The 27,752-nt window shown below is 47.9% G+C and overlaps 1 protein-coding gene across 1 annotated transcript in view; it reads right to left on the bottom strand.

Annotated features, from left to right (window-relative positions):
- NAXE (NAD(P)HX epimerase) overlaps positions 1 to 27,752 on the bottom strand; it is a 312,071-nt gene that overhangs the window by 70,079 nt on the left and 214,240 nt on the right. Inside the window, exon 5 of the mRNA XM_069607143.1 lies at positions 1,788 to 1,935. Within this exon, the coding sequence (XP_069463244.1) occupies positions 1,788 to 1,935 (148 nt within the window). The remainder of the gene's footprint in view (positions 1 to 1,787; positions 1,936 to 27,752) is intronic.

Consider the following 27,752-nt stretch of genomic DNA (forward strand, 5'->3'; position numbering starts at 1 on the left):
GGCAGCCTCAGCCCGGAATTCCGTTGGCTGGGCTTGCGGTGTTATACTGTCGGAAGACGTTGTGTGCTGCTGTGTGGGTCTGTGTGTGCTTTGTTTTGTTGTTGCAGTGTAGTGAAGTTTGTGCAGATTGTTGTGGTGTAAGTTTGTGATTGTGTTTGGTTAGAATTTGAGAGGTGTATGGAGAGGGTGAAGTTGTTAGTGGGTTTGGTTAATTAGCTTTCCTGTCTAGAAGTGAGGCGCTGAATTTCCATATTTCTAATCAGGTGGGGTGTGTGGGCGTCTGTGTCTATATCCAACTTAGGGGCTGTACAACACTCACAGTCCCTTTCCAATATGGGATCTGTTCATATGCATAACCTTGCACAAGTTGGGAAAAAATAATATTGGCCACGACACCACAGGACTAATTTAACATAACATTTGAATGTACCTTTTCCACAATATTTAAATAATGTATGTTTTTAAATGTTTCTTAATTCACGTACATCGTATCTTGTTAGTTATTTCCCTAATTGCACAAATCAAATGTTCAGCTGCAAGATGAATGGAGTCGAAGAATTGGCTCCGATATTACTGTGGAGACCTGGACAAGAATGTGTACGAATGTCAATTTTTGTTCCTTGGGTTTGACTGAGAGAATGAGACGGATACAATTATTAAATAGGATTTATTGGACACCTGAAAGATTATGGACGCACGGTTTGAAGGTGACTCAGAGTGTTGGGCTTGTACTGATGAAACTGGTACACTTGAACACATGATGTGGGACTGCAGGAAGGTGTGTGGATTTTGGAGTGAAATTGGTGGGAATTTGGAGAGGGTATTGGATGAATCGATTGCTTTTGATTTTGAAACATTGATATTGGGAAATGATGCTACCTTACAACTGCTTACTCAATGCAAAAAGAAGTGGTTATTTAGAGGTGCTATGATGGGAAAGAAAATCATCCTTAGGAATTGGAAATCTGATGTTGCCTTGAAGGAGGAGGACTGGTTGAAAGAAATGCTTGATCTGGCAGATGTGGAAAAATATATATATAGGAAACAAGGCAAAACTGGGCTGTTTAAGAAGATGTGGGGTAGATTTCTGACATTGTATTGAATCTGACAATTGTATATTACATGTTGTGGACCTGATGTCAATGAGGGGGGGGAGATGTAGCTATACGTTTTATAGTTGTGTATATAGTTTGTGTTATGATTTTTCTGTCATTTCATGTATTGTTGTCATAATTAAAATGAAAATAAATAAAAAATGTTCATTCCGGTATAGATGTTTATACATACACTTTCTTTGCTCTAGACCACAATAAAATAGGCTTGTTAGTTATATTTCTTAAAAATAATAAAATAAAAAAGTCAACCACTATTTACATTGACACTAAATGACACATGCGGCTCCACTCTCATGCCCAGTTTCTCATGAGCCGCTTCCCCCAGCATTTGGCAACAGCCACGTTTGACTTTGCCAATGCTTGTTTCCAAAGAAAAACATGCAAGACAGGTAAAAACTGAAATGGCGAAGGATACACAGGGTCACAAATAAGCAACGATTTGCTTCTCGTGGGTGCAATGTTAACTATTAAATGTTTGAACATTTGCTTTGATATTCTTCACATTTAGTTCGGAGTTAAATGGTGTTAAAAGTTGACTTTCCCAGACTCCCACACTGACCAGTCCATTGAATTGCACACGCTCGCTCAACGAACATTTTGTATTCACAGACGTTAATTTTAATTGTCAATTGATCCAAGTAAAGCTTGCCCATTAACGCATGCAGTACATACCAGATGGAATATCAATGCTTGCAATAGGTATGGTGACATGCTTCAGAGTGTTCAGGATACTGTTAAAAGGTTCTCTCACAGCGCCTTTAAAGCTGAATCCGAAAATGGCGTCCACGACAAGCCTATACGCCTCATCAATGAGTTCTACCTGCACATTGATAAATATAAAACACATGAAGGACAATGAGACATTTGAAAAGAAAAACATTGCAATCTCAGATTTATATATAGCCAGCAGGCATCACTTTGATGGGTGTAACTATATTTTGAAACTAAAGCAGTGTACAAAAACTATACTGCAAGGAGCCGTTTGACAAAACTGCATGAAACATATTCTTAATTGTTATGTATGTATATATGTACACATTGCGAAGTTCCCGAGGGCAAGGGACTGCCTTACCCTAGGCCGCGTACCATGCTGCGCATTAAATAACAGACAGAGCCTGGGCTGCTCGAACACGTCTATTTCTTAACTCCCAACTCCTGAACCCTTCTTCCCCACGTCACTCCCCCCCACACGCCCTCAGCCTCCGGCCCACCCCATCCCGCACCCCGGAACTGGATTATCAACGTGATCTCCCCCGCCCAGCCACAAATTAAAGTTACCCCAACGGATGTCCAACGGTCCAAACATGAACCTGAGCTGATGGCTCTCAACCCATCTCGTCGATGCGTCATCGAGGTTTGTTGCTAGCCCTTTATGGTCTTGAGTTCTCTGTCCCCATCAGACACCTTCCTTCTGACTCACGTTGATCCAGAGGTGCCTGACTGTTCTTTGTCTCCTTGATAGGACTTATTCGTGAGATAGTCATCAGTGACTGCTTCATGACCACTTACCCTCCTAGGGCTGATTAGTCAGAACTTTTTGAAGTGTGAGAAGTTTCGTGTGGTTGGTCAATGGTCGCCCTGGGCTGTTATCTTCGAGCCCTTTTTTGCAGTAATGACTATGGGTTCATCCTTGAACACTGAGGTGTGTTTGTGGGTCTGTGGTTGTCTCACTGCCACCACTTCTCCTACCTCGAGATTGGAATCCTGAACTTTCCTTTGCACGTCTGTGTATTCATTCATTCTCTGTTTGGCAGTTCTGTCGTGGTCCCTCAGTTCTGCATCTCCAGGCCACTCACTGTCTTGGGGTTCGTGCTGGGGTAGCGTGTGCTAACGTCTCTCACAAACATGACCTCTGCTGGACTTTTCCCGTTGGAGCTATGTGGTGTGCTCCGATAATCACGTAGTAGATGGAGGACCTGTCCGTAGGGCTGTCCTGTGAGTCGAGCCACTTGCAGTGCTCGTTTGAGGTTTGACATGAAGCGCTTGATCATGCCATTGGCCTGTGGCCAGAGCGGTGTGACTTTCTGATGATTAAAACCCATGTACTCACTGAACCGTGCAAAGTCCTGGGCCGTGAACGAGGGCCCGTTGTCAGTCTTTACCCTTCGGGGTATGCCATATGCAGTGAAGATGCTATCCATCACTGGGATGACATGGTGGGCTGCCGTAGATGATACTAGCTGCGCCTCTGGGTAGCGGGAGTACTCATCCATTACTGCTAGGACATACTTCCCCCTTAGATGGGGCCGAAGAAGTCGGCAGCTACGGCATCCCATACTCCTTCCGGTAGCTTGGACATTTGTAGTGGTTCTGGATGTCTGTTGGGTGTGATGAGACTGCATGTTGGGTATTCTCTCAGGATTTCTTCCACCATCGAGTCCAATTGTGGGAACCATTCCTTTTGTCACACCATGTGTTTCGTAGATACAATACCTCGGTGCCCTTCACTGGGGCGAGTTCCACCACTTTCCTTTTAAGGGAGACTGGCATCACCATCTTCTGTCCCTTTAGCATATGTTGTCTTCGGAGAGTGCTACTTCCTCCTTTACTTGTATGAGGCTGTCCACCTCTCTCCTGATGTCATCCGACTCAAGGCGACCCCTCTCCTTCGCTCTCCTCCACTGGCCAGACTGGAGTCCCTTACACACGATCTGGCATGGTCTGTCCTCCATTTCCTGTGCGAGGTGAGTCGGGTCAATACCTTTGGTATCACTTGCTGGATGAGATACCAGAGATAGCGGTTCACTACGGATGGTTCATGTGCGCTTCCACTTCTCGGATGATGGGACAAGAAGTCGGCCGGGTTTTCTTCCTTGCCAGTCCAGTGGACTATCACGAACGAGTAGTCTTGTAATTTGAGTCCCTACTTGGCTATCCGTGGTGGCATCTTGGCCTGGGGGTTGCCGTAAAAGAACAATAGCGCTTGATGGTCGGTTACTACTTTGAAGGGCTTTCCATACAAAAAGAGATGGAAATGTTTGCATGCCCATATTACGGTGAGACTTTCCTTCTCCGCCTGAGAGTATGCTTGCTCTGTCGCCGAGAGACTGCGACTGGCGTACGCGACAATGTGAGTGCATTTTGGATCTTGTGTGTCAATTTGGGCCATGATCGCCCTAGCCCAACTAGGCTTGCATCAACTGTCACTTCCGACTTACAGCTGGCATCGAGATAGGCCATCTTCTCGGCACGTGCCACCCTGTCGCGGATCATGGTGAAGGCTTGCTGACAATATTCAGACCAGCTGAACGTGGCGTTCTGTTTGGTCAAAGCTCAAAGTGGTTCACTGACGGTGGTAAAGTCTTTGATGTACTGCTTACAGTTACTGGCAAGACCCAGGAAGGATCTTAGTTCGGAGACATTCGTCGATGGTGGTGTCTCATTGAGCGCCGTGACCTTGTCTGGGTCTGGAGTCATGCCTTTCTCCAAGAATATGTGTCTGAAGAATTTTAATGGGCCCTTCCGGAATTCACATTTCTCCTGATTGAGGGTGAGGTTGGCCGCTTCAAGTGCCATACTCACCCTGGACAGGGCCTTGTCATGCTTTCCTACATCCGTGCCGAACACCATAACGTCATCACTGTAGCTAATACAGTTAGGGATGTGTTTGATGACATTATGAATCTCTGCTTGAAAATCTTCGGCTGCGGAGGACACGCAGAAACTCAATCTTTTATTTCTGTGGAGTCCAAGATGCGTGACAAATGTTATGTTCCTGCTTTACGGGCTCAATACTAACTGGTGATAGCCCTTTTGTAGGTCTAGTTACGAGAAGACCTTGGCTCCATTTAACAGATGTATCATGTCCATAATGCGCGGTACCATCTGTCTCACTTTTTTGATCGCCTGGTTGGTAATTCTCATATCTGTGCACAGGCGTATGGCAACAGAGCCTTTCTTAGGGGCTGGGAGGATGGGTGATACCCATGTGGTAGGTCCCGTGGTTGGTTCGATTATGTACTCGAGTAGTTTGTACAGTTCCTCCTCTACCTTCCATTGAATATTGACTGGAATGCCTCTGTAGTGTTGTGCTACCTGCAGGATGTCTTCATCTATGTGCAGTTTGATTTGTTTGTTGCACAGTTTTCCTATTCCCTTGAATAAGGTCGGGTGCAGCTCTTTGATCACGATTACAGGGTTGATGTATTTGTGCACCATTAGTTTTTATAGCACATGTATTAAACACAATCCGGTCATATTTTCGAAAACATATTTTTGGATGACCATTATGTCCAAACCATTTTGCTGAATTTTTTTTTTAATGTTTTTTTTTATTTTATGTTTTTTTGGGTTTCGTTAGTAAAAAAAAAAGTGTAAATAAAAAAAAAAACACAGGTGTTTGGGGGAACTCCCCATTTTAAAAATAAAATTGAAAAAAAAAACATTCGAAAACATTTTTTTTGCCAAATTTGGTGTCGAGAAAATGGCATTCGAAAATATGGGTTTCGAAAACATCACTATAAACTGTATCAAACCCATCTCTATGGCTGTCTTGGAGCTAATTATGCATCCGCTATCACTCTCAGTAGCAAGTAAATGTATGAGTACTTTATTTTCCTGTGACTTGTACCGGCAAGACACCTCAGGGGAGATGTGGGCCAGTATGTGTATATGTCTAGGGTCACCGGTTATACATTTTGGGGGGCGCTGCACTTCATCATATATTTGTTCGCTTATCACATTCACCGTGGCGCCTGTGTCTATCAAGAATTCGGTTGGTCTTTCGTTGAGCCCCATGTGCAGTGTCGGACTGTGTTCCGTTGCTGCAGCATTGCCTAATGCGTACACGTAACCCTTTTTCTGTGTTGACCTTCTGACAAACTAATGTCGGTGTCTGACGGAAACTGTTTTACTAGATAACACATGTGACGTCTCGATTTTCGGTCTGGTCGTGTGCATGTTACATACCTTCTTCTCTCTTTTTTTGTGTTTGTCGTCCCCCGATTCCATCTCTCTAGGATCTGTCTCCCTTGGTCTGTGGTGAGAGTGAGCGACTGCCTGAGAAGCTTGTGCTGCCATGAGGAGGGGTCTGGGCTTATAGCGAGCAGCAAAGGACTCTCTCCCTCCGTCTCTCCCTCTTTCCCTTGCAATTCGGCATACCTACTCTAAGTGTCCTTCCGCTCCACACGCAGATCAACTCTGTCCTATCGCTGGGCAGGTTCCCTCATGTGGATACTCATATCCACACCGATAGCAAAATGGTTCTTCCTGTTTGTGGTCGTTTTATAGTCTGTGTATGGACTTCGATGGCGTGACAGTGTTGAAACTCTTGACCTGTGTGTCCACCGCTAGTTCCGCCCTTGCGATGGGTAGAATCTCGTCGAGCGCGCGGGCCTTTTGAAGTAGTTTGCGCCGAAACGGCTCAGATTCACAGCCCGCAATGATTTGGGAACGCAGGGCCTCTGTGTTTGAATAGTTGGCAAAATCACAGTGCTTCATTTTGATTCGTAGGCGCATGACATAGGCGTCCATTGTTTAGCTTTTTGCCTGTTTTGTGCTATGAAAAAGATGTCATTCATATTCCACATTAGTGTGTGGTGTGAAATAGGCAGATAATGCTCCCTTCAAGTCCTGAATTGATTCGATGGACGTTGCTGGCATTTCGTCTATGATATCTCTTGTTGCCGGCCCCACAGCCAATTTGAGTAGGCATTTTTGTCTTTCTTCATCCACGGGCCCTGATGCCCCCATGTACAGATCAAAATCCTTGATCCATTTGGCCCATCTAGGCCCCATGTTGCTCGTATCCAACACATCGAAAGCCCCTGGTAAGAATCCGGAAGGCGATATGGAGCTGTAGTAGGGAGAGCCTCCTGACCTCTAGCCTGAATATCCTGATTCACTGGCTGGGGAATATCCTGCACAGATATTGCTAACTACTTTTTGTGTGCACTGTCCCTTTAAAATTGCTGACGCACTTCCAATACTCCTACACGGCCGCCTGCATATGCACGAGCACCGTGAGCTGACGTGTAGCTGAGTGGGGAGAGTGACTCCAGGAGACGGCCGCCAAGAGGCACAAGCACAGTCCGTCTCTTGCTCCTTCCTCTCACTCACCGCTATATGTGGAATGATCACTGCTGCAGTCGCGGGTGAATTCCACCGGCGGTCGGCCTATTTTCATGTAGGCGGAGCAACGCCTTCACCATCTGCAACGTTTGAGGGATCAAACGGGTGATCCCTCAGTCTGCCCGCTTGCTCATGCTGCCTATAAACGCTCTTGATGCTTGGGCTCGTACGTGATTCCTGTGCGTGTTACCTTCGTCGTCAGTGTGAAGTTGCCAAGGGCAAGGGACTGCCTTACCCTACGCCGCGCACCATGCTGGGCCTTAAATAACAGACGGAGCCTGGACTGTTCGAACACGTCTTTATTTCTTAACTCCCAACTGCGTACTCCCTGATCCCCCTCCTTCCCAATGTCACTCCCCCTCCCCCCAGCGTCCCGCCTGCCCCTTCCCGCCTCTCATCCCGGAACTGGATTGTCAACGTGTCAAACACATACACAGTACATTTTTTTAGCTGAAGTAATGATTCCATACCATAGAACCCTCTGCAAGTGTTGAAAGCTACTCCACCTTAAATCTGAGTCCCCTGTGGCAGGTCAGAAGAAGGACACATGCCTCCGATAAGTAATTTCTCTGTAGTCTTTTCTTAAAGCAAAGGAAAATGTCTACCTCTCCCTATGCTATAAGGCAGCCCTACCTAACAAAACGAACTAAGATTCTCGTCAGTGGATATCTTATCAGAATCTGTCCACCGTCCAAAATTAACTTTAACTAACCCCCATTACAATAACAGATAGGGAAGCGCGGCCGGCCATCAGTGAAGGTCAGAAGTTAAGGCCTGTGTTCCCAGTCTCTGTCGGTCTCAGCCAGCAATGTCACTACACTGCTTCGGGACGCTCCTGAACTAAGCTGCTATCTCCAGAACTCAGGCACGCAACTTCATTGAGCTGACCAGGCTGAAGCCCCTCCTCCCCCGAAATGTTAGCTGAGGGGCGGGGCTTCCGTGCCCCTTAACAGTTCAAAGGATCAGGAACATGCTTCTGGGCGTATTTTGTTTCGATAATCAAACACTGCCCGTTTCCCAAAGTCACACCCCCCTGAGAGACACAGGCTGCGTCCCTGGCTCTGAAGCCAGTGCCCTAATGAACTTGACAACACGTTTTTTTGTCATCAGCAGCATAGCCTTTCTTACGCATGTTGGTGAATTTCCAACTGAAAGACCACCAGTCACCTTGAAAATCTCTGACAGTTAAAGCGAGCAACACAATAAAGCACCCTTTGAAAATGTGTTCATACCCATAACGTCCAATATCTTGATATGCTAAAAAGTAAAGTTTCCTTTGATGTCCTTAGTTGAATGTTCTTAAAACCATACATTACACGCTGGAGGTTTGTGACGAATCTCCAAACCTAAGTGAGCTTATGACAATTATTTGATTGTGTGTGTTAAAGCACTGAAAATAAAGTGGGTATTTGCCTTTTGCATCTTATAGTTTTCCATTCAGGATGTGGAAAATAAAAGGTACACGGATATTATTTTGGCCCAACATGCTGCTATAAGGATTTACATGTTGTCATGATGCTTTACTAGGCAAGTTCTGTATTTTGCAAGTAAACTCTATAGGACAGTATTATTGTAGGTACAAGAAGGGAGTTGAGGTGGAGATGCGCTAAACACCATATGAATAAGGAGCACTAATTATAAAATTGATGCTTTAATTGTTGCAGAAACAGCCGACACGTGTTTCGACACGCAGGTCGTTTTCAAGGCACAAGAACACAGAGTATATCGGAGAAATCAATAAATGGGAAATCCCTGAATGAGTTCAATCGTGTTAGTTGCTGGCCGCAGTTGCGGGTGGTGAGCAGGTGAAGACTTGTGCCCTATCTCTGAAATGCTGCATAGTGTGGAGTTGCCTGGGTAGCAGTGACGCCCACAGTGAGGTCACTGATCTGAAATATTATGAATGATGCGAGCGGCAGGCTGCCGTTGTAATGAATGAGCACAGAAGCAAAGCAGGACACGCGTCTGATGTCTGCCTGGCTAAGCCACGCGTGTCAGACGCGTGTCCTGCTTTGCTTCTGTGCTCATTCATTACAACGGCAGCCTGCCGCTCGCATCATTCATAATATTTCAGATCAGTGACCTCACTGTGGGCGTCACTGCTACCCAGGCAACTCCACACTATGCAGCATTTCAGAGATAGGGCACAAGTCTTCACCTGCTCACCACCCGCAACTGCGGCCAGCAACTAACACGATTGAACTCATTCAGGGATTTCCCATTTATTGATTTCTCCGATATACTCTGTGTTCTTGTGCCTTGAAAACGACCTGCGTGTCGAAACACGTGTCGGCTGTTTCTGCAACAATTAAAGCATCAATTTTATAATTAGTGCTCCTTATTCATATGGTGTTTAGCGCATCTCCACCTCAACTCCCTTCTTGTACATATTTTCTGGTACCAGCCAGGGTGGACTGGCTGGCGCAGGTGGTAGTGCAGCTCACACTTCAATTTCTCTAGTATCAACACAAACAGTGAATACTAGCGCACAGACCTCGAATGCGATAATCCACATCTTTTTGTTTTACAGTATTATTGTAGGTCTTGACACCCAAAACTTAAATATTTGTTCCAAGTAAAGCGTGGAAGAAGGTAGCCGTGCCCAAATTGCATAGTGGGTTAAAATCCCTGCTTCAGTGTTTAGCGTAAGTATGTGATCCCGGGTAAATAATGTAATCTCGCCCTGACTTTAACTGCAAAAATTGGAGTGCTTAGTGATTACGTTTACACCCTTACAATAGGGCAATAAGTATAGGGACACATTAGTGTACCCTGGTGCTCGTCTGCTAGTGGCTCAAATACTTTCACATAGAATTGCATTATTGCTGCACTGGCCCTCCCCCGACTTGTATCACTTGATTTGACAGGTAGACAGTCATCAGCCAGTCAGTGCACCAGAGATTCTAGTATAGCGGACTAAGGGGGTCATTCCGAGTTTGGAGGCAGCCATGGTGCAATTAGCACCATGGCTGCCTCCAAACTCGAGTCCAGGTCCATGGTGTCGGAATGGGGACTTACCAGGACATTCCGACCTATGCGGACCCGGTAGGTCCCCATTTCGAAAACCATTCCCCATTCCAATTTGAGCCCCCATAGGGCTCAATGGGAATGGGGAAGGAGCCAATAACGGCCCGCAAATTGCGGGCCCGTTATTAGCTCCATGGTCCCTTAACGGGTCCCGCTAAGGCCGGCTTGTAAAACCAGAAGGTCCTGGTGTGACCCGCTAAGGGACCTTGTAATAGGGCGGCAGGGGGTTAACGGCACCGGCATCCTTACCAGTGCCGTTAACCCCCTACCGCCAGGGTCGGAATGACCCCCTAACTGTGGTAGAACCAACATTACATTTTCTCCCCTGTTTCTCCCCTGTTGCTCCCAGCCACTGAAGTTACTTTGGGCCATCCAGAGTACTGCCCCACACTCTGTAATGTCCTGTTATGCTATGATATGATATTGAGTCTTTCATTGCACACCATCTGCCATTTTCACACTTTCTAGGACCTTCAGGATCTGCAAGAAGTGGGTGTTTTCAGACTTAAAGGAGAGAGTTAACCAACTGTAACCGATTGTAACATTGAAGCTGCACTAGAATAGTCTCATTACAATGAGTAAAGAAGTTAGATGCCCCTACACAAGTAAGTTTGCCACGCCTCCACCGTCTCTGAAGTAAGCGCCTCTCCCAACATTTAAAGGGTTAGCCCCCGCCTAAATTTTAGCCTAGGTGCACCCCTGGATGTAGGCACTTGCATTTTGTTAAGCAAAGAGGTGAGGAAAGCCTTTCCCAGAAACTGGCGGTGTTAAGGTTTTACTGTGTTGTACTTGAACAAACGCAGTAAAACTTTAAAGTGCTACTTTCAAGAAAGACTTTCATCGCCTCTGCATATTGAGCATTGAAATATACTATTTGATAGTTGGCCCCCACACCAGACCATGGGGGCGGGGGGTGTGTTGAACAGTCGGGGCAGAGCCTCCAGGTTTGTCCCGCCAATTTTCTGAAGTGGCCCCTCCCATCACCACTAAGCCCCCCCCCAAAAAATATAGGTTTCGTTGCGCCCCTGCCAGAACTGAAGGAAAGCCTTGCACCTCGCTCCCGGCATCCGCATAGGCTTGTTGTACATACATATCTGTCCGCAGCTCTCATCTGCAGACCCATAACGTGCCTCGCCTAACGCCTTTCCTCCCTTCATTTCAGTGATGGCACATAGCTATACACCCTATGTCAAAGTCTCTAAAATACTCTGTGGGCGCTCCATATGCTAACCAACCCAGTCGGCAGATTCCCAGTGCAACATCCTGCCACCCGCTCTGTTTGATGCTAAACTCATGCTCGTGAGGCTCACCCCTGTAAACATCCTTGCTACTGCATCAATGTTCCAACAAGAGGAGCCCCATCAACTATGCCTAGGTAAGAAGAGCACTGGCTCCTCACCCGTATGGAGCTGCCAGTCCCACTACTGTGTGCCATTTACTCACCCCATGTCTCCCTTCCACCCCCGATGAGCTTTGTTCCCCGCCCTGCTCTGGGCCGGGAAAGCAGAGCACTGTTTGGCTCTGTCCGAGGCCTCTCAGCAGTGCTGGAATATACTTGTGTCTGGACCGATTCCGCAAACTACTACCCCCTGCACTACACCTAGCCTGCCTACATTTACCATGCAGTTGGTTCATATAGCTTGCGCGAGCCAAGGCCCTCCTGCTGATCACAGCACGTGCAACCCGCCATCTCGTTTTCCCACTACTATTTGGTATGGTATGATATGATATGGCATTTATAACGCGCCTATACACAAGTGTTTCAAGGCGTGAAACTCCAGGATAGCCTCTCCAACCCAATGCCTTTCCCGTCCTCGCCAGTTTACTAAATCCTATCACAACGCCTCCTCCAAAGGCCGGCCAAATGACCCTCCCTTGCCCCACTCCATTTCTCCCCTCTGTGCTCATCACTCAGGCCCTACCTGAGCACTTGGAGCTCTGCACACCTAGTGCTACACACAGTACTTACACACTAAACTCACCTGTATCCATTTGCTCCATTATGCACACCCAATATGGGATAGACCCACTTATGTTGAAGCACCTTCGCCCTGCTCATATTGCCAATTCTACCCAGGTGATGGTGATTAACCCTAATCAGCACAGACCACGTCTTGCCTCCATTAGCCGCCAATTTAAGACATCATGCCTGGTACGCTGTGGCCTTGGATCCTTTTCTTCTTCCACCCCCATCACGTATCTTCATGATACCACTGTTGTGTCCAGATTACCAACCACACACGCCATCAGCCAGTTACCCATTTCGGGACAACCCCCCTATAAAATAGGAATTACCCAGCCCTGTTTGGGATCAACCTGCCGACTTAGGCTCTAGGTCAGAACTTATCCAAAAATACAAATAGCAAAAGTAGAGAAAAATGTAATCAGCTACACCAACATATTATCACAAAATACACATTTTATTAATCATCATTAAAAAACATCAAAAAACACAGATGTTAAAACAGTTTTAAAAAATGCATATATAAAGTGCAAGTGACACAAAAACTCAATGGTAACAAATCAATTGTGACATTTAAACATCAGTCTTTGGCTAGACTAGAGCGCAACTCCTGTGGTACAACTTCATATTACATGTACAGGAGAGGAAAAACTTTATGGTCAATGGAGACCAAGATACACAAACCAGATGTTCTAATAGCTGGTGTAATGCCTCGACATGTTTCAGTTCATTTATTTTCATTCGAACTTTCTTCAGGAGAATTTTTTGTTATTCCGTCACTTTTCTTTTTTTCAATCAATACGGCACTTTAAATTATTACAGTGCTCAAACCAAAACCAAAACGGTGCTGCTGAAAAAACATTAAAAAAACCGTGAGAGTCTAGATATTCACTACAGCAGAAACAGATGCAATCTGTATAAGGGAGGAAACAGAAAAAATAAATACTTCTATTACCTAGCATCAGAGTGGTAGTGATACAGGAGAAGGCTAGAATAAATTCCAACCTCAAGCAGTTAATGCATTTTTCATAATTCTCACTATCTGAAAAAAATACGTATAGGTTGAATCAATCAAAAAAACACTACTCATGTAGAGCCTCTAAAAAACCATATGTTCACATGTGCCTATGCATCCCATCTATGGCATGTGCCAAAATGTTAACCCTCATCTTGCAAAACAAACAAAAACTAGTCAGGATGTTAGTAAAGGGAAAGGAACACCCTCCCAAGGACACAGAGTGAAGTCAACATAAATTCAGCACTAGACACAAAATGTGAAAAGTAAATGTGTCCCCGAATTATCCTGGATCTGAAATAGCTAGACACAAGTGTTATAGGGAGAAGAAGAAACAAGAGACAACTCACCATGAGCCCTGTAAAAGAATTACTGCAGCTGCAGAATGTTGACAAAGTTAGCTGGGCGTCGTGATGGGGGCATGTGCAATATGCTTTCGAATGCCTGTAAGAAGCAGCACTACAGCAGAATGGCTGCAGTGCACTAGAAGAAATAAAAGAAGCAACTATATTAGGAAAAGCAGTGATCACTCCATGTACGGGGTTCACATCAAAGCAAAAAGTGCTTTCAAAGCGGTTTCCCGTGCCACATTAGAAAAAGAGAGAGAGGCACATTCACCCTGGCTCGCACTCGTAAAATAAATCAGACGTCTTGAGCATGTCAAAAGGGGGCCAGCATCCCTAGGAGTCGGCCTGCAAAGCGAAAATGCGGGCGTGCACAGATACCAATCCCTGCAGAACGACATATTGGCTGTGCTCAGGTTTTTAAAGGGGAAAGAAATCCCAGCGAAAGGAAACGCACGGTACCATCCGCCATTAGCAAGTGGTTGTATTGCGAGGCAAGGGGAGGACAAAAGGCCCTTTTTGATGTCAATGCCGCAATCCAAGTTAAAAAGAACACGTCCCCTAGTGGTAACCATGGAATAGCCTAAAAAAAGTAAAACAGTACATACAAGTAGTTTATACAAAAAAAAGCCCTCAGAAGTGGTTCAGCCAATTGAAACTCACAATGTAACCTCCAAAAAGGACCTAAAAGTAATGAGTCAAGGTCAAACCCAGGCTAAAGCACATGATACTGGGGTACTTACTTTACTTTATGCCACTCAATACCATCATTTAACCCATTGAGGTCATTACGAGTTCGAAAAATGAGTTGTTCTTTCTGTAGGAGTTTCTGGTTTTGGATACAAAGGGTGTTGTTGGCTTTAACCACCAGGAGTACTGTCCACCTGAAACTCTCAAAATCATGTGCTTTCTCAACAAAATGTTTGACCATGGGGGCTTGGAGTGTTTTGTTTTTGATATAGCGCTTATGTTCATTAATCCGAGTTTTTATCTTCCAATTGGTTTTACCAATGTAATGAAGACCGCAAGGACACATAACCATGTAAACTACATGGTCGGTGTTGCAGTTCGAGAAAGATTTCTGAATCCACATGATGTTACAAGCTATATCTACTTCTTGGGATTTAGATGTAGTTTTACAAGCTACACACATTGGCCACAAGGATGATGGCCCGTGACTGGGGGGAGCCCCCATAAGCTGGAAATGTTGGTCATCGGTGCCAATTGGCTCTGGAAACGACTGACTAACACGATTGCCTATAGAGGCAGATTTCGTGTAGGCAAAAAAAGGCACAGAGGGGTCAGACTTGGTAGTTTTTAGCACTTTCCATTGTTTCGAAATGATCTTGCGAATAGCTAAACTATGATTGGTGAAAGTGTTTACACACACTATTCGATCCTCCAAACTTTTTTTGGGTTTGTCTTCCAGAAGGGCTGGTCTATTATTATTAAAAGCGCGCTTCGCCGCCTTTTTTATCAGGCTCTTAGGATAGCCTCTGTTCAGAAGTTTAGCTTTTAAATGTTGGGCTTCTTTTTCATAAGACTCTTTACTAGAGCTATTACGCTTAAGCCTGAGAAATTGCCGAAGGGCAAATTGTCTCTCAAGTGTTTAATATGGTGTGATTGATAATGTAGGAGAGAATTTTTCTCTGTTTCTTTATGGAAAGGTCTAACACTAATGTGCACATTTTAATGGTACAAAGTCAGATCCAGAAAGTTGGTTGTCTCTTGTTCAATGCTAAGAGTAAACTGAAGGTGTCGATTAAGGCTATTAAGCCATGTTACAAATTCTACTGCTGTTTCACGAATGCCCTCCCATATCACGAGCACATCGTCAATATAACGTGACCAAGCTTTGATGTTATTACTGAAGGGATTACCTGAAAAAACAAACTGTTTCTCGAAAAATTCGACATATAAGTTTGCTAAACTCGGGGCCATCATGGCCCCCATCGCTGTCCCTTCTATTTGTTGGTAAAAGGTGCCTGCAAATTCAAAAACATTTCTAGTAAGGGCAAGAACAATACACCACATGATGAAAGATCTGCATCTGTTCGAGTCAAAAGTACCTCCTCTACTTTCTCAATGGTTTCCTGTAAAGGTATGTTGGTATATAACGATACTATATCGAGAGTTAACAACAGTTGACAGTCACGGTTGTATTCTATGCCCTCAAACTTGTTTTTTTTTTATAACTCTGTTTATTGAGTTTTAAAGCATAACAACATAACAAGAACCATGAATCATCGGCATACAAAAAATGAGAAAGGCATAGCATAGCAGCATCAAAGACCATATCAAAGGCAAGAGGGGCATCGCAGGGCCAAGGGCCAAGGACAGTTGCAGGTCAAGGCAGGCAGATAAAGTTAATCAAGATGTTGAGCTGTATCGACCGGCGGGGTTTACTGCGCATCAAGCCATTTTTCCCATATTTTCCTGAATTTGTGGGGGCAACCCCGTGCGTTGTAGATCCGGCGTTCCGACGCCGCACACCTGTTCAGGTCATTCCTCCATCGGTTCAGGCACAGTGGGTCTGCGGAACCCCATTTAGCCGCGATAAGTCTCTTGCCAGCCCCTAATGCTATTGACAGGAACATTTTCCCATGTTTTGTCAGGTCTACTTCCCCCCAGATGCCCAGGAGTACCATTTTGGGGTCCCTAGGGATTGGTGTTCCCATGGCGGCAGAAATCATATTAATACAGTCCCCCCAGAAGAGCTGTAACACTGGGCATTCCCATATCATATGGTAGAAGGTGGCGGACTCAGTTTTGCATCTGATACATGTCCCATCATCTAGTCCCCCCCATCTGGCCATTGCAGCCCGTGAGTGATAAGAGCGGTGGAGAATTCTCAATTGTATTAGCTTGAGTTTATTTTCTATCCCAATTTCCCTGGGGGACATCAACGCATCGACCCAGTCCTCCGGCTCCAGTTGACCCACATCCCTTTCCCACTTTGCTTTGAGCACGTCAAGCTGCTGAGTCCCAAAAGAATTGAGGGCCTGATAGAGAGTGGAGGTGACCTTTGAAGGGATGCCTGGGGGGAGGATATTGGTCGCAATGGGAGAGCATGGGGGTATTTCTGTCGTGTCTGGGAATTGGGTGTGGATGGCGTGGGCCAACTGCGCATGTCGAAACCGGTCCATGGGCGTCAGATCAAACTGTACTTGCATAGTCTCGAAGTCTAGGAGGCGTCCCCCCTGTATTACATGTGCCAGTGTGTGTATCCCTTTTGCGTGCCAGTGAGCGAAAGCACCCATTTTCACTATTTCTGGGAGGAGTGCGTTGTGCCATATAGGTTGGGACAGTGTTGGAATTCCTTTCCAGCCGGCCAGTTTGTGTGCCTCCCGCCAAGCTCGGCGGATATGGTGAATCGTCTTGGGAAGCCTCGGGAGACGGTTGTGGGTGGCATACAGTGTCTGGAGTGGGGATAACGGGGTCATGGTCTCCAGCTCGATACGGATGTGCGGTAGTGTGGGGTCTGCATGCATCCAATCGTTTACCACTCCGATCTGTGTTGCAAGGTAATATGTACGTATGCAGGGCAAGCCAATACCCCCCTCCCAGACCGATCTTTGGAGCTTATCAAGGGCAATTCTTGATTGCTTCCCTCCCCATAATAGTGTGCGGAGATTCCTATCGATAAGTGCGAAGATTTCCTTGGAGATGGTGAATGGGGCGTTTGAGGACGTGGAGGAGTCTGGGGAGGGTCATCATCTTAAATAGTGCGGCTCTACCCAACAGCGACAGGGGGAGTGATTGCCAGTGGGAAGTGTCTCTGTTGAACCGCTCAAGCACAGGTTGTAGGTTCAGTTGGGGGAACCTTTCAAGTGTCGGGTCGAGTCGTATGCCTAAATATGTAAATTCCCTGATAGAGATGTGGTATGGGCAGGACTCAGGAATAGCGGAATCACCACCCTGGATTGGGAAGTAAATAGTTTTGGTTTCATTCACTTTCGGACCCGCAAAGTTCTGATATTCCCTAAGGATGAGGGAAACAATAGGGCATGAGATGCATGGGTTACTGAGATAGACAAGGAGGTCGTCCGCATATAGCGAAAGGCGGTCTTCACCCCCCCCGGCCAGGCGAACCCGGTCCAGTTGGTGTTAGCTCTGAGCTCAATAGCAAGTGGATCGATAGCCAGGAGGAAGAGAAGCGGAGACAGCGGGCACCCCTGTCTCGTACCCCTACCCAGTGGGAATGGTTTAGAGGATCTGCCGTTTACTCTAACCGTGGCCTCCGGGAATGCATAGAGCAGCCTGACCCATGATATGAATGCTTGTCCCAGGTTCATCGGTCCATGATTGCCCACAGAGCGTCCCACCCCACCGAGTCAAATGCCTTTTCAAAGTCCACCGCCAGGAGGGCTAGTGGGACCGGTATCTCTTTGGCTCTGCACAGCACCAGTTGGACCCTGCGTAGGTTCATACGAGTGGACTTGTTGGGCATAAATCCGCACTGGTCCAGATGAATAAGGGTCTCTATTACTTTCAGAAGCCTGTTGGCGAGTGCTCTGGCGAGGACCTTGGCTTCTCCATTAATTAATGAGATGGGGCGATAGGAGGCACATTCCTCCGGAGGTTTCCCAGGTTTATGTATGACTATGATGCATGCCTTCCTGAGGTCCGGGGGGAGCGCCCCGAGTTCTTTGCTACGTAGGAACATGCGGTGCATATGGGTCGATAGCCTACCTCCGAGGTATTTCCATGTTTCTGTGGGGAAGCCGTTGGGGCCCGGGGTTTTCCCCGGTTGGAGCTGTGTTAGCGCCTCTTGCACCTCGGTCTCTGGGAGTTCCGCGTTCAGGAGTTTCGACTGGCGTTGTGAGAGTTTCGGGATCTCGATCCGGTCGAGGTAATGGGAGGGTGCAGCCGGCGAGCTCTCGGCGGGTGGGGTATAGAGCTTCTCATAGTAGGTGGCAAATGCTTCGACAATGTCAGAGTCGTCCGTGAGTAGTGTGCCATCCGGTGACTTGATGGCACGCACATGTCCCCTGTTTTGTTGCCGCCTCTCCAGCCAGGCCAGTGTCTTATTTGCTTTGTCGCCGTGTTCATAAATTTGACTCCGGACGAGCTGGTGGGCAGTTCGTGCTGTGTCCAGAGCTAGGTTACTGAGGGCATCTTGTGCCGTGGTCAGGGCATCCTTCGTCTCCCGGTCGCTGCGCTCCGGGGTCTGTCTTTTCACACTTCAGGACATATGCCTCTGCCTCTCTGATCTTCTGGGCTTGTCTTCTCTGGTGGGCAGAAACCGCCGAGATAGCTTCTCCCGAAAGAACTGCCTTATATGCCTCCCAGATCGCGATCGGGCAGTCCACTGAGCCCTCATTGAGCTCGAAAAACTCTGTTGTCTTTTTTTCCAGTTCCTCCGCTTTCTCGGGGAGCCGCAGATGGTATGTATTCAGACGCCAATTGCGATCCGGACCTGGGCAGGCGCTCTTCAGGGTTAAGAGGAGTGGAGAGTGGTCCGAAACGCCCCTTCCGAGGAACTCAGCAGCCAGGAGTCTGTGGTTTATGCTACTGGGGATGAAGGCATAATCAATCCTGGAGAATGATTTATGCGCGCCAGAGAAGAATGAAAAACCGGCCTCGTCGTCATGGAGTGAACGCCATGTGTCCGTCATTCCCAGGGCTTCGGCGAACATGGCGAGTGGCGAAGAGGCGGGGCGGCATCCGGATCTCCTATGGGATCTATCAAGATCAGTGTCCATGAGCCCTCAAACTTGTTGATCACATCTTTAGTGTCCTTTATGTAGGATTTCATAGTGGAGATGTGCCCTTTAAGGTAATGATCTGCAAAGATGGAAAGGGGTTCCAAGATATAATTAATGCCCGCAACCATAGGCCTGCCCGGGGTATTCACAAGGGTTTTGTGAATCTTGGGCAGGCAATAAAACTCTCAGAACTATCCAACCATCATATCTACTCTTCCATCATTAGGGGCTACTAGACTGACAAGAATGAGCTCTCGCACAAGCTCTCCCACCCCACCGCTCACTGACTATGAGCAACAGGCACCCACCCTCATCTGCCCCACATCACCAGCTCAGAGTAAACAACACAATACCACTTTGATAAGATCCACACAGGCATCGAACAACGTGGGCCCTAGTATGATACTAACGCTGATGCTTTTCCCCCATTTTAGATTCTAGTCTGGATGCATAGACGCCCCATGTGCAGCACCATTGGATAGAGAAGTGGTGATGATCCCGACCAGTGAGCAGGCTTTAAGTATCAATTAGGTGAGTAAGGTTTAAGTTACTTACCTGTAACTATTGTTCTCCAGCACAGGACTGGCATGGATTCACATGCTCATGAATATGCTCCGTCGTCAGGCTGGCAATCTTCTGTAAAAGAAAAAACTGTTTAACTTTCACTTTAAAACTATTTCTACACTAAACCAATCACTGTTCTCTGGATCATACTGCTCCCATCCAATGACAGTCCTCTCCCTAAGCCCCGCTTCTGACAGCTATCTTCAGATTTGGTAAGCACGTAAAGTGGCAGTATAACCAAGAAGAGCAGCAGAGGGGCCGGAGGGAGGATTCGCATGTGAATCCATGCCAGACCCATGCTGGAGAACAATAGTTACAGGTAAGTAACTTAAACCTTCTCCAGCCTGGGGTCTGGCATGTATTCACATGCTCATGAATTACAAATACACAGCAGTACAACATTACATAACCACGGGAGGTGGCAATGCTCAACAGAAGTAATGAACTCTTACCTCTTGAACAGACTTACCTCAAGCGAACAGATTGCCTAGTACTTCTTGGCTGACTGGATTCCTCCCTGGAATCCCTGTCGACGCAGTACAACTTCGTGAAGATGTGCATGGACCTCCGCGTAGCAGCCCTGCAGATGTGAGGGGCACACCAGATAGGAACGCCGTTGCCACAGCGATTGCTCTGATGGAGTGGGCTCTCGGACAGCCGGGCAGAGGTCGGTTCGCCAACTGATGGCAGTCCATGATGCAGCCGGAGAGCCATCTTGAAACGGAAGCCTTGGACAAGGCCTTCCCATGGTTCACAAGACCAAAGTTCTAAAACAATTGAGAAGTCTTCCGAAAACTGTTTGTGCGCGTCATGCAGAACTTCAAGGCACAAGCAACGTCCAGCGAGTGCAAGGCCCTCTTCGCCGGCGATGAAGGTTTCGGGAAGAAAACAGGCAACACCAAAGGCTCGTTGTGGTGGAATTTTGACGGAACCGTCGGCTTGAAAGAGGGGTTTGTACGCAGTACCATCCTTGATTTATGCAAAGTCAGGTACGGTTGCTAGCAGGATAGGGCCTGGATCTCACCTACATGTCTGGCAGAGGTGATGGCCACAAGGAAAGCAGTCTTCCACGAGAGAAACTTGAGTGCCCCCCCCCCCATGAGCCTAGTCAGAACCACGGTGAGTTCCCATGCCGGGGCAGGAGCCTTCACCGGCGGGAAGGATCGGAAAAGGCCTTTGAGAAACTTCTTGACGAGTCTGTGGGATCACAGCGAGGATCTCCCCTGGGACCTGGTGTAGCGGGAGATAGCCACCAGAGGTATCTTGATGGATGAGTGAGCTAGCCCAGCTTTTGCCAAGGACAGCAAGTATGGGAGGATCTGAGGAGCTGTGACCCTCAGAGGGGTAATCTTCTGCGACCGGCACCACGTAGCAAAACGCTTCTACTTATGGCCGTAGCACTTCAAAGTCAACGACGCCCTGGTCTTGGCGAGGACCTCCCCGCAGTCCGCTGGCAACGCATAACCTCCAAACTCCAAGGCTGCAGATGTCAAGCCTTCAAGGTCATCGATCCTGGGTCATGATGAAGGATTGCACCTCCCTCTCTGGTGAGAAGATCCGGAACCACCAGCAACTTGACTGGAGACGACGCCGATACTCTGAGAAAGTCCGGATACTAAATCTGCCTTCGGCGACACCAGGGTGATGAGTATCATGCTGCATTGACACTGTCCAAGTGTGTTGATCCCCCAAGCTCTACTGCTGGTGTAATCTGCTGGCATTTGGGGTTTGCCGCTGTGGCAAACAGATCGATCTGGGGTCTACCCCATTGGACAAACAGGCAGTCCAACTGATCCTGATTAAGCTCCCACTCATGGCAGGAGCGCAGCTCTCTGCTGAGGGAGTCTGCAATGGTGTTCTTGACTCCCGCCAGGTGAAGAGGGATGAAGAACATCCCCTGTTCGACGGCCCAGTGCCACAAGTCCTGAGCTTCCTAGGAGTGTGTCGGGGATCGAGTGCCCCCCCTGCGTCCTGATTTAGAACATGCTGGTGGTGTTGTCCATGAAGATCCTCACCACCTTGCCTTTCAGAGACGGTAGTAATGACTTGAGGGCCCCCGAACACTGCCCGTAGCTTCAGGATGTTGATACGCAGATCCTTCTCCTCTGGCAGCCATAAGTGTCTGGTGTGCAGATGTCCGGTGTGTTCTCCCCAACCTTCCACGGGGACGTCCGTGGTGACCGTCTCCTGATATGGAGGTTTTTGAAATCCTGTGCTCTTTGGCGATGTGGGAGCGGGCCCCCCTCCACTCTATCACACGTCAGAACTCCTCATTGAGAGGGATCTTGTGCCTGAAACTTCCAGACACCTGCATCCAACGGGCATCCAGGAATTCTTGTAGACGTAACATCTGCAACCTGCACAGGCAGACAAATTAGATGCTCAGTAACGAGTTGATGGCCCGCACTGTGGCCGTCTTCGCTGACGACAGTCGTGGCACCTTTCCTAGAATGGCCATTAGCCTCACCGCCGAGGACGATGCCAGGCAAGACACTGTGTTTAGTCTGGCGGCGGGAAACAGCGCGTTCTGCGATGGCGTTAAGCAGGACTTCGGATAGTTGACAGAGAATCCCAGATCTATCAATAGTCTGACGGTCGCCTTAGTATGTTCGGCGGCCAGCTCCCGCAAATGGGTGCATATCAGCCAGCCGTCCTGCTACGGTTATACGTGCATGCCCTGTAGATGTACCGCCACTGGTGCCAGGCATTTTGTGAACACGGTTGGGGCCGACTTCAAGCCGAATGGTAGGACCTTAAATTGGTAGTGCTGGCCTTGCACCACAAAACGTAGGCATTTCCGATGTTTCTTGTGAATGGGTACATGGAAACAGGCGTCCTCCAGGTCCAACAACGTCAAGAAATCCCCTTTTTCTAGTTGTCCGAGCATGTGCTGCAACGTGAATGTTAGGAAAGATTTCATATTGTAGGTAATTTTCCTTCCATGTGGCAACCCCCAAACTTTTTGCTGTTTTACACCCTGATCTAGACTTTGCCAGAGAAGCGCAGCCTTCCGCCGCACTCCTCTGGGCTTTCGGTCCATTCTTACGGGGAAACTGAAATGCCCTTAAGACAGTCAGTACCAGGAAACGTTGTTTTCCGTAGTTCTTTTCTCATGTTGCAGCTTTCGCGCAACATGGCACAAGAGGGCACTGTAAGCTAAGTTACTGCACACTTGGGTCTCTAGTCATGCTACAGGCCCTAGTAACTCTCGATGAATTTATAACGAACTGTGCAGGTATGTCACGGACGGGACTGGTGGCAGCGATCGTTTCTTTGCGTTTTGAACTCCCTTTTGCCCTGTTAACCGCGCTTCTCGCGTTTGGCCAAAATGGCGAGACCACAAGGTTCTTTGTCCTGTCCGCTGACCCTCTTGCCCCTTCACCTTCCCCAGGTCGAGCCGACCCAGGGCCATCCTTATTTGGGCATGTAATTTCCTGCGAAACACAGATGCTTTCGCGGGCTTCTACAGGCCTGTTGTGAGCCTCCAGGATGTGGGCTGGGATGTTTGGTCCCAATACACTTCCTGGGTGTCAGAGTCTAGTGTGTCTTGAATGCCTGGGACCACCGTGGTCCGTGATAGGTCCACGTATGGTGCAAGTGTAGGCTGGAAACACCACTACCATGTCGATGGCCCGAGTTCTCACGAACAAAGGATAAAGGAGCCAAGTATCCTGAAACTAAGAAGCAGAGTCGAGGTATCGCTGGTGACCCGCTGAAGGTTTGGCACCCTGCACTGCTGTCGTGCTGTGAGACCCCTCTGCCTCTGATCGAACGAGAAGGCCTGTACTGGACAACTATTCTCGGCATCTTCACCAACTCCTGTACGTAAACCTTCGGAAGCGTCCCTGGGCCATCCAGCGGACTGACCAGCCTACACAGGAACCATGCTCTGTTACCGCCGTCTGGCTGCTGGTGAAATCAGAGCCCTTGACACTCTCACACGCTTCGTACACTTGGCGTTCCCAGGTCAAGTGAGAAGTGTACATTGGCCCTGGAATACAAATGCTGCCGAGTTGCCCTGCAGAGGTAACCATCTGTGCGTGTTAGCTGCATTTGGGACACCGTCAACCCTGACTTCTGCTGCTGCGGAATCTACACTGCGCCGAGACGTCCCTCTTATCGCATCTGAACCTGCCAGCGAAGAAACTAACTCGGAGAAGCCTGGGTCTGCCTGCATCGGGGACCGGTGAGTAGTCAATACCCTGAACCGGTCTCCCTCCCCCGCTGTTGAAAAGCAGCACCCCTTTCTCCGTACTCGCGCCATGCTTCTGCCCACAAGTGAAGGCTGCGCTTGAGTAGCAGAGGTCTGTTCGCCATCGTTTGTTTACCTCTCTGAACTGCCTGATTTCCCCGAAGAGACACTCCTTGGCCCGTTGGCACCCGCGTGTGCAAGTACTTTTGAGCACTAGGCTCCACTCTTCGTAGGGCTCGGACTTCCTTCTAGTTAGGTGGCCTCTGATGTCGAACTGGGTCTAACGATTACTTGCACTGCCTGTTTTCCTCCCCATCTAGGTGGTCTACATATTTCGTGCTTCTAACTCTTTAGACCCCTTGGTCTTGTATATATATTGTATTGATTGTGATGTGTTGGTTTACTTGAGTTTTATCGTGATTCTTTACTACGGTCGATGTTACAAAGGCCTTGTAATAAATGTGTCTATATTTTTAATATAACACCTGCCTGGAGTAATTTGTAAGCGTCCTTGCTTTGTGTGCTCATTGCGGGCTTTCAGTCACCCTCACCCCTCTTGAGACCTAGTCTTGACCGTCGCCATCGCTACCCTGATTGGTCTGGCTTGTGCAGAGGTTACCCTGTTCCAAGAAACTAGGCTGGCCTTCTGAACCTCTGCCCCTCCAGGACAGAGTTCAGAAATCCATTTTAACAGTGACCATGCTGAATTTTCGGGACTTTAAGTATTTGTTCAGATATCGTAGCTCCAGGATGGGTCTCCAGCCCCCTGTCTTCTGACTAGAAAGTATCTGGAATAGACTCTGGGGCCCCGCAGCCGCTGGGAAACTAGCTCTATCGCACCATTTCATAGCATGGCACCTACCTCTTCCAGAAGTTGAGGGATGTGCTGCTCATGATGGGGAATTGACGGAATACGAGGACTCCATGGTGTGGCGCTGGGATAGAGGGTCCAGCACCAATCTGTCAGTGGTGATCTTACTCCAGTCGCTGACCAACCTCGTTAGCTGGACTCCCACTGGGGTGCACGAGTGGGGGCCGACGTCTTGGCTGGTTCAGGTTTGCTTGGGCATCAGCGTCCTGCCCTGCGGGTGACAGCAACGCTGTTCTCTGCCACTGTAGGCCTAGGAGCGGCCTCTGGAGGCTTCTTGTCTTGTGGAACGGGAAGGCTGTCTGTAAGACGTTGAGAAACCATTGGATGACCTGCTTGATTTTCCCCTGGAGAAGCGAAAATAATACGAGCGGTGCTGCTGGAGAGTGCTGAGGGAACGGGCCATGTCCGTATCCGTCTTGATGGCCTGTAGGGACTCGTCGATGGCCTTCCCAAACAGATTTGTCGCGTCGAAGGGCATGTCCAGTACCTTCGCTTGGACCTCCTGATGTAAGTTAGTGGCCTTTATCCATCGCTGTGAGGGCTTCCATCTTCTTATCGTCAGGGAGTAACTCCAAAATCAGTCCTAGCTTGTACTACGATTCCCTGTCATACCTGGCTAGGATCGCCAGAGCGTTGGCCACCTTGATTGTGGACGCCACCGTGTAAATCACTTTTTTCTCCATGGCGTCCATTCTTTTCCCCTCGCTGTATGGAGGGATTGACGACGATGAAAACTGGTTAGCCGATCGTTTTCTCGGAGCAGCCGACACCACCGAATCCGGCGATGGCTGCGACCTCAGGCACTTGAGTGCGGAGTCCGGCACCCTATACATCTTCTCCAGCCTATCCCGTTTGGCTTGAGCCGTGCAAGGGTTCTTCATGAGGGCCAGGCCCTCTTCCCAAATATCGTCAAGACAAGGCACCCCCATGATAGTGTTCCTTTTGGCCTCTCGCCCTTGATACAAGAAACCCTCCTTCTTGGTCTCCTCGAGCACTAGCTGGAAGAGCTTGGATGTCCTGGCAATCAGAGTGGAATGATCCCACCTCATCTGGTAGGGAAACCCTATGAGGAGCATCGAAATGTGGCAATTCGTTGTCAGCTGGGACAAGTCTTCGTCCTCATCTGTAGTCGTGGCCGTATCCGTCCCCATACCCGTCTCAGGGTCGCTGGGGGAGTTGAGGCCCGACATGGTGGAGGAGGTTGATATGGGGGCGTCGGATGATGCTTCCTCTTTTTTGTCTGTGGTTGATCGGGGGCCTGGGACACTATAGGTACCAGTGCTGGGGGCATCCTAATCTGAATCTCTGACACCAAGGTGTGGAGAGTTGATAGAATGTCCAAGGAAATATCCCTTTGCTGAGAAGGCAGAGAAGGAAAACTAGGCCCTGCGCCATCATCATTGTGGATTTAGAAGACCGCTGCTCGGGCAGGCCAGTCATGGACGAGGCATGACCCTGCTAGAAGCACAGGTTAGAGTCCTTGTTCGAGTTAAGCCTTGCCACCAGCCTATTATGCCTATCCTTCCGTCGTCTTCTTAGCAAAACCTAGGCAAGATACTCACAGTCTACCTCCTTATGGTCCGGGTGCAGGCAGTAGAGGTATTGTAGGTGCTGGTCTTCCACAAACACATTTCGTAGCCCACACTTAGTGCAGGGCCTCAAGATGGACCTTCCCTCCTTCTCCTCCGTCATGGTCGGAGGGCGCAAAGTAGGCCCAAGATGGCCTTCTAGAATCTTCAATGAATCTTCACCCTTGAGGGACACGGAACTTCATTGACAATGGATTCCCCGCTGTCGGCAGATGAGGAAAAGAGCAGAACTTTTCTTGTCAAAAAACTCAAAAAAACGTACAAATAGTTCAGAGAGCAACTCAAGGATTCCCAACAATGAAGCGTGCAGTACAAATCTGAAGATGGCTGCCAGAGGTGGGGCTTAGGGAGAGGACCATCATTGGATGGGGGCAGTATGACCCAGAGGACAGTGATTGGTTTAGAGGAGAAATACAGTTTTAAAGTGAAAGTGTAACTTTTTTTTTTTTAACCAAGGATTCCCAGCCTAACAGGGAATATTCATGAGCATGGGAATCCATGCCAGACACCATGCTGGAGAACACATCTACTTACATAGTTTGTATGCCTCCTCACACTGTGTAATGACAAAAGGGGGGCAGGCTGGTGTACATTTATAGAATTGTAGGTACAGTATGACTGAGCCTCTCTCTCCCCCTCCTCTGTTCCTCTCTGTAGCCACTTACCGACAGGCTGATATCAGATTGAGGCGGATGATAACTGGCAATCAAAACGCATGCAATCCATTTTTGGTCTCATTAGTTGAATGCCAAGAGTGCATCTAAATGCGCTTCCAAAATAAGGTGAGGCTCTGTCTTTTTTTAAAATTTATTTTTTTACTTTATTGTCTTTTGTCAGTAATCGTTACCATCACATTATCAGCTGTGTAGACGCAATACAATAGCATGCTTATACAATAAGGTTGTCCAACTGTACTGTAGAACTTAACAAGAAAACACCCACAACTTTCCCTCCCTATCCCTCCCTCTTCTCCCCATATAACTGCATTTGCCTTTAACTCTAGAGCTGTGAAAGTTTGTAAGTTCCTCCTAAGGTGCTTGCGTATTTATATTCATACGGGTGCTACCACAGTACGGCTTACTGGTTTAGGGTGGGTGTCCTCGGGGGGCAAACAAGGTCTTTGTTAGTGCATTCCAAGACGCAATGTCCTCCTCAGTTTACTGATCAACAAGTGTGCCGAGCCCGTTGCCATACTACTGTTTCGGCTAAAGTCCATTTATGTAGATCGCGCCACCAGTCTTTTATTCTAGGGCCTGTTGGGGATTTCCAGGACATGGCAATTCTGCGCTTGGCTA

The sequence above is a fragment of the Ambystoma mexicanum genome, chromosome 1p (genome assembly GCF_040938575.1).
Source record: "Ambystoma mexicanum isolate Mex_15411 chromosome 1p, UKY_AmexF1_1, whole genome shotgun sequence".
NCBI lineage: Eukaryota > Metazoa > Chordata > Amphibia > Caudata > Ambystomatidae > Ambystoma > Ambystoma mexicanum.